Source organism: Centruroides sculpturatus, unplaced genomic scaffold, assembly GCF_000671375.1.
Source record: "Centruroides sculpturatus isolate CEXI.00-Female unplaced genomic scaffold, Cexi_2.0 scaffold26, whole genome shotgun sequence".
NCBI classification, from domain to species: Eukaryota; Metazoa; Arthropoda; class Arachnida; order Scorpiones; family Buthidae; genus Centruroides; species Centruroides sculpturatus.
This window is the reverse complement of record NW_019384653.1, coordinates 1,308,819-1,324,953: the sequence shown is the minus strand read 5'-3', so window position 1 is coordinate 1,324,953 and position 16,135 is coordinate 1,308,819. Positions and strand designations below refer to the sequence as shown.

The 16,135-nt window shown below is 31.0% G+C and overlaps 1 protein-coding gene across 1 annotated transcript in view; it reads left to right on the top strand.

Annotated features, from left to right (window-relative positions):
- The window catches only part of LOC111626355 (60 kDa SS-A/Ro ribonucleoprotein-like), a 66,701-nt gene that overhangs the window by 10,057 nt on the left and 40,509 nt on the right, over nucleotides 1–16,135 (top strand). Inside the window, exon 2 of the mRNA XM_023369704.1 lies at nucleotides 8,536–9,104. Within this exon, the coding sequence (XP_023225472.1) occupies nucleotides 8,582–9,104 (523 nt within the window). The 5' untranslated portion in view covers nucleotides 8,536–8,581. The remainder of the gene's footprint in view (nucleotides 1–8,535; nucleotides 9,105–16,135) is intronic.

Sequence of the window (16,135 nt, the reverse complement as noted above, 5' to 3'; positions counted from 1 at the left end):
CCATGCCTTACGCCGCCCTTGGTCATAGAAATGATGTAATTTGAATATAAATTATTTATAAATACGTATGTCAAGTTATATTTTTATTACTACGTAAATTATATTTAAGAGTTTACGGCCACTGTGCTGGGTGAGACGTTGTTAAAACAAAAAAAGTTATGCATTCAATCACGTACATAAACAGTGTCGTAATTCGCCAAGTGCAAATCAGCAAATTCGTAAAATTTTTGTTTATTTTGAACAGTCCGGATAATCGAAAATCCGGATAATGGAGGTCCGGATAATGGAGGTTTTACTGTATAAAAAGATTTTGAATAAAATATAACAGATGGCACTACCAAAATTTTAAATGTTGCTGGTTTATTTTTAATCTTAAATTTCAGATTTTTGATATTAAGAGATGAAAATATAAAGCAAGCACACAAGTCAAAAACAATTCAACGAAAATACATTTCAATATTTAAAAATCACACATCATGAAACATCATTATTAGGCATAGTGGTAATTATAATTATCATTTGTTATATATCATTGAACAAATTATCAAATTCTGATAGAATCATATCACCTTCTTAATTGTCTGTTTACATTAAATATGCAGTGCAGTTTCTGTTTAAATAGCAAAAGATTAGTCACACCTATCTCTATATCTGGAATAAGAGTATTTCAGCATATAATACCTATTATAGACTTCTGACCAACTGCTAATTTATTATCAGGGTTTCTAGTAGAATAATTCCATTTTTTATTATATTTCAAATAGCATTAAGAAAAGAATAGTGGTGATGATTTTTTTTTTGCTTTATAATTATATCTATAGAAAAAAATTTATACATTTTTAATGTATAATATTTGCTCAGCTTCAAAACAATTAGAGTCAAAAGGAGCTTTGTTGAACAGAATATGTAGGAACTGATTTTATATTAACTGCAGTTTATGTAAATTTATTTACATAAATTGCAATTAACATTAAATCAGTTCCTACATATTCAGTTAAAATTAATTTATTTCAGGGTGGAGCTTCAAACCATAGTTCCATATTGTAATTTTGATTATAGGTGTATTTTATGCAGTATTTTCAGGTTTCTTTTTTAATCATGTATCAGGTATTATCATGATTTTTATTTTAAATATTCCTCGGCATCTCACTATTTGATTTTTAAGTGTATGAATATGATGACCCCAAGTTAAATTAGTATCTAAAAATCCCTAGATATTTAATGATGGGTGAAAATTTAATTATGTTACCATTTATATCAAATTGAAGAGCCTGTTGGTCAAAACACCTACTAAGGTTTACAAAACACATATAGTTACTTTAATCTTATAATATGAATAATTAGTACATCAAGTGATGCTGCACAGAGCTCCACTGTTTGTAAATGTTTTTTCACCAGTTAACATCTAATTATTTCATGCTTTACATATGCAATCTTTAAATGACTTGTTTAAGCAGACATCTAGTGATTGCATTAGAGAAGTTAAATCATCTAGCTTAATGTGAGAACAACCCTGCAATCTGAGCACTATTGAAGTAGGGTGGCATCAGGCCATAATACTTTGTAACCATTTTTTAAAGTATTTCTAGCAAGTTCAATAGTGGTTCTGCAGTTTTTGATATCCTGATGTTCTTGAAAATGGCAAGTCAATTTTCTAGTTGTGGCCCCAATATAAAATATTTTTGCATTGTTTACTACAGTTGTTCCTGACTCTGATTTTGTGGTCTCATATACTTGGTTTACGGAGGGTCTCCTTCTGGTTACTCAACACAATTACAACAACAATTCCGATTTAACAGCCAGTATTTTTTAACAAAAGCAAGGTGTTCCTATGAGCTCTTTTCTCTCAGCTGTTTTGGCTGGGTTAATTATGAGAAACATAGAATATAAAGTATTTTATTTATCCATTACAATATGTTACTCCTTACTCTATATCTGGTATGTAGATGATATCTTAATTGCTTGGGATGGTACGTACCACTGAGGAACTGTTAATTTTCATTCAATCTCTAGCCAGAGTTTACTCTCCATTTCTTTCTCTACGGAAGAAGAAAGAGAAAGTAAGATTATCTTCCTAGATTTGTCTATACATAGGACTTCTACACAACTCAGATTCTCAGGTCACCACAAGTTTGAACTATCCACTTACATCTTACCAGCCAACTTCTTTCAGCCTCCCAGATATGTAAATGTGGCAATTGCTGCTTTTATCCACAGGGCATATTTATATTCTTCGTCACCCTTGCTTGTACACAAAGAATTGAGTCAGGTTGTTACAACAGTACACAATGCTGGTTATACAACATCCAAGTTTAGTTATGTCAATAATTTTGTTTGCAGTTCTCTTTTCCCACCAACTGCTTTGAGATACAATGACAAAAAGAAGAGTTGTGTGTTTGCTATGCACTTTCAAGAAACAGAGTATTGTATTTCCTATAAAACCACAGATTTTCCTTTGCAGAATATTATGTAATGATAGAGATAGTAAACAACACGTACCTCAGAAACCTTTAACCGATGCAAATTAAAATTTGACAATACAAACGTTTTCAGATCCTTCCTGGGTCCTTCTTCAGGTAACAAATTGTTTGAAACGATATTAAATACGAAAAACACAATTGTTTGGAATGATTTTTAAATAGGAAAGATAGAACGGAATCATGTGCTCAATAGTTTCAAATGTAAAAGTTTCTATGTTATATTGAAAGTCATTTAAAATATTTTTCCTTTTTTGTCCAAATATTGTTCGAAGAACCTTGATGTTAAGCAAAAAAGAAAGAAAGAAACATATCACATAAACAACGACTATCCCTTTACTCTCCTTCCTTTAGGTTTATGATTCACTTAATCTTCCCGCTGAAAACGTTTGTATTGTTAAATTTTAATTTGCATCGGTTAAAGGTTTCTGAGGTATGTGTTGTTTAGTAAACTCCAATGTGCAGTTGTTTGTTATTATTGATAGGGATAGTTTTATCTTTTTGGAGAAGTCAGGAGTCTACATGGTCCAGTTTGTGTCTGCTGTAAAGCAGACACAAACTGGAGCAAAAATATTTAATATAAAATATTTTTGCTCCAGCTAGCAAATTGACTTGCCACATTCAAGAACATCAGGATGATATCAAAAACTGCAGAACCACTACCAAACTTGCTAGAAACACTTTAGAAAATGGTTACAAAATATTATGGCCTGATGCCACCCTACTTCAACAGTGCTCAGATTGCAGGGTTGTTTTCATATGGGAGTCACTTTACATAGCAATACTTAGTTTGTGTAATGAACCTTTGCTCAACCAACCATCTGGTAATATAGCACACATTACATAAGAAGTTAGCACAATAATTTTTGTTCAAGTTAATTCTAAATTATACATTTTTTGTACCTTTTTATTTCTGTTTTATTTATTTATTTATTAATTAATTATTATTATTGTTATAATTTTTACAATGTATTGATGCATCTTATGGAATATGTTTTAAATTTGCAGTTTGGAACACATTAACGTATATTTTAAATTGTAAGGTTCCATTATTCTATACCTGAAGAAAACAATCTGAAATTGTCGAAATTACTTGTAACAATATTTCAAGTTAAATGATTATGCTGACAGTGTTAATACTTTCTGAAACTATTTGGCATCATATGAAGCAATTTCAAACATTTGATTTTATAAATATCATAATATCAGGGGCAACTAATGACATTTGGTATTTTCCAGTATAACAAATTTTACAAATATTTTGCTATGATGAAAGTCTTCAGCACTTCTAAATTTTGTCTTCAGCACTTCTAAATCTTATTGTATTAGTACTTAAAGACTAACTTGAAATAGAAGCCATTAAACTTACTTTTTGTTTTCACAAAATTGCTTTAAGCAGTTTTACCAGGACAGGAAATGTACCCGTTGGCATGATTTAAGATAAAGCAACTTTATTCGGAGACAACAAAGAAGAGGATTGCAGATGAGTTGGGCTACTTTTTAGCTGCAACAATTGTACAAAATATATCTTCATAAAAACATCATTCATTGAAAAAATCTCCAACATAAATATAAATTTGCATCTCATCATCATCAGATACTACTAACATTTTTTAGGAGCTTAAAATTCAAATGTTTAAATTTTTAAATAAAATTTTATTTTAATTTTGAATAATACTTTCAATTTAAATTTGGATTTAATATGAATTAAGAATTTCCACGTTTTCTTCTGATGGATTTTGAAACATTTATAGTTGAAATGCTTAATTTTGTTTCTGATTAAGAGTCAGTTAGCAACATCTGAAGATAATAAACTTATTGAAAAACATTTGTGTATGTTGGTGATATTAGCTCAATTACACAGGTCAACAAAAAAAAATTTTTTTTGGTGCCTAGGATTTTAGAACTGATTTTAGCTATATTTGGGTCACTGAATCCAAATATGAAATCAGTTTTCCTTTATCGGCTCTACTTTTTTAGTATCAGGTCTGTAAAACTTGTACAGAACATTTACAACAGTGGGAAAAGAACATTTACTACTGGGAAAAGAAAAAGTCTGAAATTTGGCGTAGCCTACCGATGGTTTGGAGAGAACCCAAAAATCACTTTGATGACTGTTATTTCTGTCTAGTAAATATTAATGGAATCAATCGTAACAACTGTAGCAAGTGGACTTATCCTGATTTAGTCTCTGCAAGACGCCCGGTCCCTCACTCACAGGAAGTGCCAGTTCCATCATTTCACCAGCTACCAGAGCTCTGTGAGGACGAGTATCCCTCTGATCCTAATGAAGGTGACTGTGATTACGAGAGAATGTCATCAATTCCTCAATGTTTCAACCAGGATGAGTTAAATGACCTCACCAGAGATCTCAACCTGCCAAAAGAAGCTTCTGAATTATTGGCTTCTGGGTTGAAGGAGAAAAATTTACTGGAGCAAGGAACCAAAATTACCTTTTACCGTACAAGAGAAAAGGATCTGCTACCCTTCTTCTCTCAAGAAGACAATTTTGTGTTTTGTCACGAAATTAGAGGACTCTTGGAAAAAATGGGCCTTCTTGAATATTTTTCAGATGATTGGCGCCTATTTATTGACAGCTCAAAACGAAGTTTGAAATGTGTCCTTCTACACAATGGGAACAAATATGGTTCAATACCAATTGCTCACTCAACGAAAATGAAAGAAGAATATAACACCATAGCTCTGGTCTTGGAGAAGATAAAGTATCGTGAACATCAATGGGTAATTTGTGTAGACTTAAAAATGGTAAACTTTCTCCTTGGACAGCAAATTGGCTACACCAAATATCCTTGCTTCTTGTGCCTCTGGGATAGCAGAGACAAAACACACCACTGGGTTAGAAAAGAGTGGCCTAAGAGAGAAAACATGGACGTTGGAGAAAAAAATGTCATTAACGACCCCTTAGTTGAACGAGAGAAAATCATCTTTCCTCCACTGCACATCAAGCTAGGCCTAATGAAGCAGTTTGTAAAGGCTCTTGATAAGAAGGGATCATGCTTTGCATATATAGGGGAAAAAATGCCTCAGTTAAGTATAGAAAAAATTAAAGCAGGAATATTTGACGGCCCACAAATAAGACAACTCATTAACGATCTTGCCTTCGTAAATTCGATGAATGAAGCTGAGCGAAAAGCCTGGACTTCATTTGTTGCAGTTGTCAGAAATTTTCTAGGCAAACGCAAAGCTGAAAATTATGTTGAACTGGTAAACGAGATGCTTAACAGTTTCAAATTCCTTGGGTGTAATATGAGTATTAAGGTGCACTATTTACACAGTCACTTAGACCGTTTTCCTGAAAATTTAGGAGACACCAGTGAAGAACAAGGTGAAAGATTTCACCAGGATATTAAAACTATGGAGGACCGCTACCAAGGAAGATGGGATACGCATATGATGGCAGATTACTGCTGGAGTTTAAAAAGGGATTGCTCCAAAATACATTCACGAAAGTCACGGAAAAGAAGCTTCCTCAATGTGTAACTGTTTAGTTTTATTGATGACTTTTTCCTCTATCTTTGTATAGAATAATATTTGCATAATATAATAATAAAAATTCCGTGTTTAGTTTTTTTACTTGATCCATGGATTTAACTTAAGATATTGAAACGTATATTTCGCTAAAATGCTATATCTTAAAAATTAGAGCTCCTAGGCAAAAACTAATGCTGTATTTGAATTCAGGACATCAAATTCATATGAAATCAGCTCAAAATACGTGGGTTCCAAAACCACTGTTGACCTGTGTTGTTTGTGTTAGAGATGACTTTAATGTTTTATAAAGATGGTTTTATTGGCAAGGGATCAGTGATTATGATTATAAATATGATTACATAAATGAAATTTTGTAAACATTATGTCATTCATTAAAATGTAATATAAATTTAATATGGTTTTATATATGTACTGTATAGTACATAAATACATACAGGATGGTAATAATTAAATGCTTCCTATTCAGCTTTTAGTAATTCTCTTGAATAACTGGAATGTTGCCAAATTTGGTAGGTTTACTAATTAAGTCATGTGGAAAAGGATTCTATGGAAAAAATTTTCCTTGTAACTGGGATGGGAAAGTAATCACAGAAAATGCCTTTCAGGTCTTGTAAATGTTGAGTAAAGCTTTGAAAATTCTTATTAGACAACTTTTCATTTGAGTTGAGGAAGATTTGGTGGTTCATGAAGGCTTATAAATGAATAAGTTAGCATTAGCTGTTTAATTCTAGCTTTTATTCAATTTAGCCATAACACATGTTTTTAAGTTAACATTTTTATCTTTCTAGATTTTTTTTTGTTAGTGTGACAATTCTAATTGGACCATTTTATATTTAATATTTCTGATAACATAAATATTATTTAGTTGATATTTATTTTGCTAATACTTTCAATGATTGGTAAAATAATACTTTAATGTACAGTAATACCCTGAACTTACACGATAGGTGGGACCGAGCGATAACCGCGTAAGTCGGGGTATAATTTCGCAATTTGTGTAAAATCCAAGTTGGATGTATGTAAGCTAATAAATGTTCTCATTAATCTTATCTCGTCTTTTGATTCGTTCACAGTTACAAGAAGTCATCACATAGAGTCTCTCAAGTCTCCGTAGATATAACAAACACAGAAATAAATAACACAAAATAAATTGTGGCTAAGCGTCAATTCTGCGCGACACGTTCAAACATGTAAGCCGAACAATAGTGTGGGGGGATGAGTAATCGAGAGTTGCGTGGCGCTCAAACAAAAGACGAATAGACGAGATTTGAAAATCGTGTAACTCCAGGTTCGCATAAGTCGAGGTATTACTGTATATTACTATATAAAAGTTCTATTGCCATTTTAGTGGCCTTGGGGAGGAAAGAGAAAAATAGAATAAATATATATTTTTTTTCTTTTAAATAATGAAAATTTCTGTTTTACAAAAACAATCCATTATCTGTTATTTATTATATATGTAATTGAATATTCTCTTTAAGAAATTCCATCTATTCATGCTTAGATTACTAAATGTTTTAGAGTTTTGAATATTGCAAGGAAGTCAAATATACTTTGTTTTTAGGTGAAAAAGTATCTGAAACCAACAATTCATTATATACTGTAAATAAGTTACTGAACGAAATAATTCTTCTGTGTTATTGAAAGTATTATTTGTAGCATTTTAATTAAAATGTTTTGAATTTTGCATTCTTTTATAAAAACAAAAATTATTTGTTATAGTTTACACTTTTAAAATAGATTGGAAAAGCTTTTCTCAAAGGTTTTGTATTTCAGATTGTTTATTTTCCATTCTAAAATAATGGATGACTATGGTTGTTAAATTACAATTTGGAAGTGTGAATGATCTTTCAAATGTAATTTACTTTCAATTGAGCAATATAACAATATAATATAATATGTACCATATGTATTTACAAGTTTTGATTGATATTGTGAATTAAGAACTTAATAAGTTATGATGAGAATAACTGTAGTTTATATATATATATATAAATGTTTTGTGCTAATATATTATTTTGTATAAAAATTTTATTTTTTAACTGTTATTTAAATAAATATTTTAAACTTTAACAATATATTTTATATTTTATAAAACAATTCAATAATATAGAAGTAAATTGTTGATTAAAATTGGCTGACAATACTGTATTTACATGTTAAAAATATATAAATATATTGAAGATGCAGAATTTGTTTTCACAAGTTTATCATTCATAATTATCAGTGATATTCAAAATTTTTTTTTTTACTTAGAGATGACCTTTTATTTGAGGCTATGTGTCTATAAAAAAAGTGCAAAATAGTTTACAGTGGTAGTCTCAAATAAAAGGTCATCTCTGTAAGTGAAAATTATTTTTTTGGATTATCACTGGTGATTGTGAATGATGGACTTAAAGACAAATTTTGTATCTTCAATGTATTTTTAATAAAAGTAAATTAAGTAAGCTAAATATTATAGGTTTTTTTTGTTGATGTATTTTTTTAAATTTACAAATTATTAAAAATTACATTGATAAAAGTCATTATTATTTTTTTTTTTCAGATTAAAGTGGAATTCTGTTTTGGGTGCCATTGACATACATTTTGTAATGGCAGAAGGCAACAACAGTAAAACAAATTTAGCATTTAGTAGATTACATCATTTTTTATATCTAGGTACAGAAGGCAACTGTTATAATTCAAAAAAACCTGTGTTTTCCTTAGATAGTGTCCATAGTATTGAATCCCTGATTGCAGATGGTAAAGGTAAAGATGTTGTTCAAGAAATTATCAGATTTGCTTCTGAAGGATTGTCTCTTTGTCCAGATGCTATTTTATATGCTTTAGCTGTTTGTGCTCATTCTCAAAATAATGAAATTAAATCTGCTGCATTTAAAGCTGTTGATAAAGTTTGTTCTACATCTGTAGAATTATTTGCTTTTAACCGTTTTTTAAATGAAGTAAGCAAACCAACAAAAGCTTGGGGACGAGCTCGTCGCAGAGCTATTAGTTCCTGGTATAGTTCTAAGTCTGCAAAAGTACAGGCATGTGAAGTTACTAAAATTATTCAACGCCATCGATGGACTCATTTAGATTTATTCAGACTGTCTCATCATAGACCTGTTGATAAAGGTAATATTTTGAAGTATATTTTTGAATTTTTTTTATATTTAGTATATTTTATTTTTGAATTTTTAATTCTATTAAGTTTTGAAGTATATTTTATCAAAAATTAATCAAACAAACATTATGGACATCAAAGTTATTATTTTATGAAATAAAGCAAGTCCTCACTTAGCATCATTGAAGAAAGATACATTTGTAATCATTTCTGATTATTATTATTATTAAATTTTCTTTACAAATAGGAAAATTGGTTCTGGAAAATAAATAATGAACAATGCAACACAATCCAATCAGAATATCAACTCAATTATATCATTTAGCATATGATAAAATTTGTTTCATTAGATAAAATTTCACTTAATGTCACAGCTTCCAAGATCTTATCAATGCTGTTAAGTGAAGACTTACTATACATATTAAAATTTTCAGTTTCTATAAATAGAAACAATATGTTATGAAAAGAAACTGAATTATGTTATGATAATTCGGGGCGACAAGTTATCACTGTCCGCCCTTTTCCAACGTCGGGACATTGAGTCCTGCTCACAGCGTCACTGGATGGCTTTTACGTGTTGGAATTAAATAGGAGAGCTTCTCTAACGTCAAGTGGGGAGTGCTGTGGGTAAGTTGCGATAGGGCGGTTCGGCATCTAATAAGTCCACACGAGATCAGGTTAAACAACAAAAATAACAATTTAATGAACTAAATTAAAGTGTACAAGATTACATACAGGCATAAACAACCTAACATCTGGTACTATGTTTATGGATTAAACTATATCAGTTATACACTAATTGTACTTAAGTGCTAAACGACCGAGAGAGAGTTTACATAGATTTACTGAATACCTCCTAAATGGTTTGCTGTCGGCAGGTCCGGCTTATACGAAGGTCAGGGAAATGATCATGGATCTTTACAGTGGGAGTCGAAATTGGTGATGTACATATTGGCGGGTAGAACATTTATTCATTCCTCGAAAGGCGTCCGCCCCGTACTTCAAGTATGTGCCCTTTTTATCGTCCTGGAGTGTGGGAATACTATCAAGTGATTTTGATTTAATGTGGTCTAAGGTCGAGATGTGTCACTGGTTCGGCTGATATGGGCCATAACAATTTAATGCCTCAGCTGTGTTGTTGATACTTTCTTGCCAGGTGTCACAATTCCTTTTGCCATATAAGGCAAACAATTTCGGATTTCTTAGACATCATCAACGAAGTGTTGTGACTTATATTATAAACTTACTAAAAACATTGTTAAGGATTGTTGATGATGTAAGGATATTTGATCGTCTTTTTTTCTATCAGATCAGAGGGCATCGGAAAGACCAGGTGGTGGGAAAAGAAAGTGGGTTTTTTCCACTTCACAATTAACTACATATTAATTTTAACTACTTAATCACCCCCAGAATCTCACAATATACTGTACAGTACATAGTTCTAAAAATGAATATACATACAGGGAATATATAGTAATTGTTAATAAGCAGTTACACCAACCACTGCCATAAATGATCGGGCTATATTTTGGATATATGATAATAGATTAGAAATAAATTTGGCACTAGAGTGAGGTGTTAGTTGTCATCTCATAAACGGCAATGGTTGGTATATTTGCTTAAGATAGCGGGTTTTGATTGATGTGTGTTGTTAATAACACTGGTCTATCTCCAGGAAGTGATAGATCAAAATATAAGTGTAATTAGGAAAACAAGCTACTATCCAAAACACTGTTTTCAAGATAAAGAAGGTTAAAGTGCTACTGAAATGTTTTTTTTTAATATCTAAGAAACAATATGAGATATTTAGTTTAAATTTTTTAATCAACCCCCAATTGACCCCCTAGCCGCATTGACCCCCCAATAATGTTACATCAACCACTTTGGCGACCCCTGGCCTAAATGCNATAAGAAGTTAGCACAATAATTTTTGTTCAAGTTAATTCTAAATTATACATTTTTTGTACCTTTTTATTTCTGTTTTATTTATTTATTTATTAATTAATTATTATTATTGTTATAATTTTTACAATGTATTGATGCATCTTATGGAATATGTTTTAAATTTGCAGTTTGGAACACATTAACGTATATTTTAAATTGTAAGGTTCCATTATTCTATACCTGAAGAAAACAATCTGAAATTGTCGAAATTACTTGTAACAATATTTCAAGTTAAATGATTATGCTGACAGTGTTAATACTTTCTGAAACTATTTGGCATCATATGAAGCAATTTCAAACATTTGATTTTATAAATATCATAATATCAGGGGCAACTAATGACATTTGGTATTTTCCAGTATAACAAATTTTACAAATATTTTGCTATGATGAAAGTCTTCAGCACTTCTAAATTTTGTCTTCAGCACTTCTAAATCTTATTGTATTAGTACTTAAAGACTAACTTGAAATAGAAGCCATTAAACTTACTTTTTGTTTTCACAAAATTGCTTTAAGCAGTTTTACCAGGACAGGAAATGTACCCGTTGGCATGATTTAAGATAAAGCAACTTTATTCGGAGACAACAAAGAAGAGGATTGCAGATGAGTTGGGCTACTTTTTAGCTGCAACAATTGTACAAAATATATCTTCATAAAAACATCATTCATTGAAAAAATCTCCAACATAAATATAAATTTGCATCTCATCATCATCAGATACTACTAACATTTTTTAGGAGCTTAAAATTCAAATGTTTAAATTTTTAAATAAAATTTTATTTTAATTTTGAATAATACTTTCAATTTAAATTTGGATTTAATATGAATTAAGAATTTCCACGTTTTCTTCTGATGGATTTTGAAACATTTATAGTTGAAATGCTTAATTTTGTTTCTGATTAAGAGTCAGTTAGCAACATCTGAAGATAATAAACTTATTGAAAAACATTTGTGTATGTTGGTGATATTAGCTCAATTACACAGGTCAACAAAAAAAAATTTTTTTTGGTGCCTAGGATTTTAGAACTGATTTTAGCTATATTTGGGTCACTGAATCCAAATATGAAATCAGTTTTCCTTTATCGGCTCTACTTTTTTAGTATCAGGTCTGTAAAACTTGTACAGAACATTTACAACAGTGGGAAAAGAACATTTACTACTGGGAAAAGAAAAAGTCTGAAATTTGGCGTAGCCTACCGATGGTTTGGAGAGAACCCAAAAATCACTTTGATGACTGTTATTTCTGTCTAGTAAATATTAATGGAATCAATCGTAACAACTGTAGCAAGTGGACTTATCCTGATTTAGTCTCTGCAAGACGCCCGGTCCCTCACTCACAGGAAGTGCCAGTTCCATCATTTCACCAGNAGAACCACTCATAATTACAAAATTAAGCCTCGTTTAAATACTTGCCTCCCTTTCGTGATCGAGCCAGTGTTGCCAGCTAAAACATGTAAAAGTACTATTAAAGTAGCCAAGACATAGCCAAATATTTTAGCACCACATCACTAGCGGACATTTGAATTTGCTGAATAGAACGCGGTCGGTTAACCAAGGTGACGGTTAATTGGTGGTCGGATAATCGATGCTCTACTGTATAAACAAACTACTAAATATTTTTGGAATGATTTTAAGCAATGTCTAAAATCTTTAATTAGTCTCAAAATTTAGAATCAAAATTATAAAACTTAAAACACATATCATACAAATGCATCTGGCAATTGAATATCTTAGTTTTGAGACTGGTAGCATTTCAATAAATCAGGTTTTAACCAAGGACTTATTTCTTACTACTTATTAAATATATTTTTAAAAGAAAAACCACTACAAAATATAAAATAATAATTTAGTAGGAAAATTTTAATATGCAAATTTATCTTTAAAATTTTTTGCTATTTTATTAAAAATTTGTGTTTTAATGTAACATTTTGAATTAGTTCTTTGAATATTTTAAAATAAATGAATACAATAATAAACTTTCTACAAACCTATAATCAGCATGAAATATGTTCAATTGCTTAGGCTAACGTTTTCAGATCCCACTGGATCCTTCATCAGGCTATGTTCCATTTGTAACGATCCGTTAGAATGCCATAAGCAATTGAACATATTTCACGCTGGTTATAGGTTTGTAGAAAGTTTATTATTATATTCTTCTGGTGTGTGTCTATTATTTATTTGTAAATGAGTACTTTATTTTATGTAGATCTGGACGTGTCTGATTCAAAGACTACCTCTCCATGTTCTTCTACGTAAATTACCCCGATTACATCGCTTGGGCTTTTTGAAAAATAATACAGCTTTATTCAAATCATTTATGGAAAGACTTCGCAGTGAAAGTGCTCTTGCTGATGGTCATTTAGGTCCTATAGAAACATTTATAATTGCCCGTCAACATGATATAAGTGGCAAACTAGATCAAGGGAAACCGTTAACAAGATATAGAAGTTCACAGTTAGATGATGCACTTCATAATCTTCATATGGCATCTTTTAAAGTAAGAATTTTTATGCTAACTTCTTTTTTGAACTCATCACAATTTCAAATTCTGTTCTAAAATAATGCAAAAAAATAATTTAAAAAATTTTATTAATTTTTATTTGTATCTTTTGTTTAATTAATTAACTGCATCTGTTATATTTTAAATGACTGCAAGAATATCAAATATATTCTACTTATATAAGTTTCTTTGTTTTATGAGAAAGATGTGTGTTTTTTTATTCATATGAGTTCAGATAGTCATTGTATTACATTAATTCTTTCAATATACAAATTTGAATTTTTTGTTTTTTGGGCAAATTGTATTTCTAATTATAAATTCATATATTTATTTTAATTTTATTAAAATCTAATGCATTNAGGATGACCTTCGTAACACTTTTAAGGAAAATCATTAGGGGATTCAGTTAGGCTTTTTGGGCAATGGGCAAACACAGTCTTGGTAACTGTCTCACTAGTTCAGAGGGAGGAAGGCAGTGGGAAGTCCCATAGAGCTCAGAGAGCAACTCGCAGGATCACTCACTAGTTCAGAGGGAGGAAGGCAGTGGGAAGTCCCATAGAGCTCAGAGAGCAACTCGCATAGCCGCTGATTGGTCAACCGACAACTGTCGACAACTCCATAAGGTCAACATGAAAGCAGCAAATAAAAGGTTGGCCTCAAAGTTTGCATCGAAGTTTGGATCAAAGTCTGGATTCATCTTGGTAGCCGAAGAAAATGCCAAGCTAGACAACTATTCATCAGTCGTCATAAGGTGTCTTCTTGAATGACAAGTATGGGAAACAAGAACTATTGGAAGTTATTCTGTTATTGGTTCACCAAATGGTCACCAATTGTGAAACGGTTGAAATTCTGAACTTTACTGGCACAGTCAACAGGATCGGGTTTTGCACAGTATCAGAGGACAACTCCAGAAGTGGAAAATACTCTCATCAGGAAGACTGAACTATGACATGACCCAGGAGCCAGGAACACAATGAGAGAGATATAGCAACCCACAGAGAATCACCGGCAGTTGTAGACCCAGGTAGTTACATAAGAAGTTAGCACAATAATTTTTGTTCAAGTTAATTCTAAATTATACATTTTTTGTACCTTTTTATTTCTGTTTTATTTATTTATTTATTAATTAATTATTATTATTGTTATAATTTTTACAATGTATTGATGCATCTTATGGAATATGTTTTAAATTTGCAGTTTGGAACACATTAACGTATATTTTAAATTGTAAGGTTCCATTATTCTATACCTGAAGAAAACAATCTGAAATTGTCGAAATTACTTGTAACAATATTTCAAGTTAAATGATTATGCTGACAGTGTTAATACTTTCTGAAACTATTTGGCATCATATGAAGCAATTTCAAACATTTGATTTTATAAATATCATAATATCAGGGGCAACTAATGACATTTGGTATTTTCCAGTATAACAAATTTTACAAATATTTTGCTATGATGAAAGTCTTCAGCACTTCTAAATTTTGTCTTCAGCACTTCTAAATCTTATTGTATTAGTACTTAAAGACTAACTTGAAATAGAAGCCATTAAACTTACTTTTTGTTTTCACAAAATTGCTTTAAGCAGTTTTACCAGGACAGGAAATGTACCCGTTGGCATGATTTAAGATAAAGCAACTTTATTCGGAGACAACAAAGAAGAGGATTGCAGATGAGTTGGGCTACTTTTTAGCTGCAACAATTGTACAAAATATATCTTCATAAAAACATCATTCATTGAAAAAATCTCCAACATAAATATAAATTTGCATCTCATCATCATCAGATACTACTAACATTTTTTAGGAGCTTAAAATTCAAATGTTTAAATTTTTAAATAAAATTTTATTTTAATTTTGAATAATACTTTCAATTTAAATTTGGATTTAATATGAATTAAGAATTTCCACGTTTTCTTCTGATGGATTTTGAAACATTTATAGTTGAAATGCTTAATTTTGTTTCTGATTAAGAGTCAGTTAGCAACATCTGAAGATAATAAACTTATTGAAAAACATTTGTGTATGTTGGTGATATTAGCTCAATTACACAGGTCAACAAAAAAAAATTTTTTTTGGTGCCTAGGATTTTAGAACTGATTTTAGCTATATTTGGGTCACTGAATCCAAATATGAAATCAGTTTTCCTTTATCGGCTCTACTTTTTTAGTATCAGGTCTGTAAAACTTGTACAGAACATTTACAACAGTGGGAAAAGAACATTTACTACTGGGAAAAGAAAAAGTCTGAAATTTGGCGTAGCCTACCGATGGTTTGGAGAGAACCCAAAAATCACTTTGATGACTGTTATTTCTGTCTAGTAAATATTAATGGAATCAATCGTAACAACTGTAGCAAGTGGACTTATCCTGATTTAGTCTCTGCAAGACGCCCGGTCCCTCACTCACAGGAAGTGCCAGTTCCATCATTTCACCAGCTACCAGAGCTCTGTGAGGATGAGTATCCTTCTGATCCTAATGAAGGTGACTGTGATTACAAGAGAATGTCATCAATTCCTCAATGTTTCAACCAGGATGAGTTAAATGACCTCACCAGAGATCTCAACCTGCCAAAAGAAGCTTCTGAATTATTGGCTTCT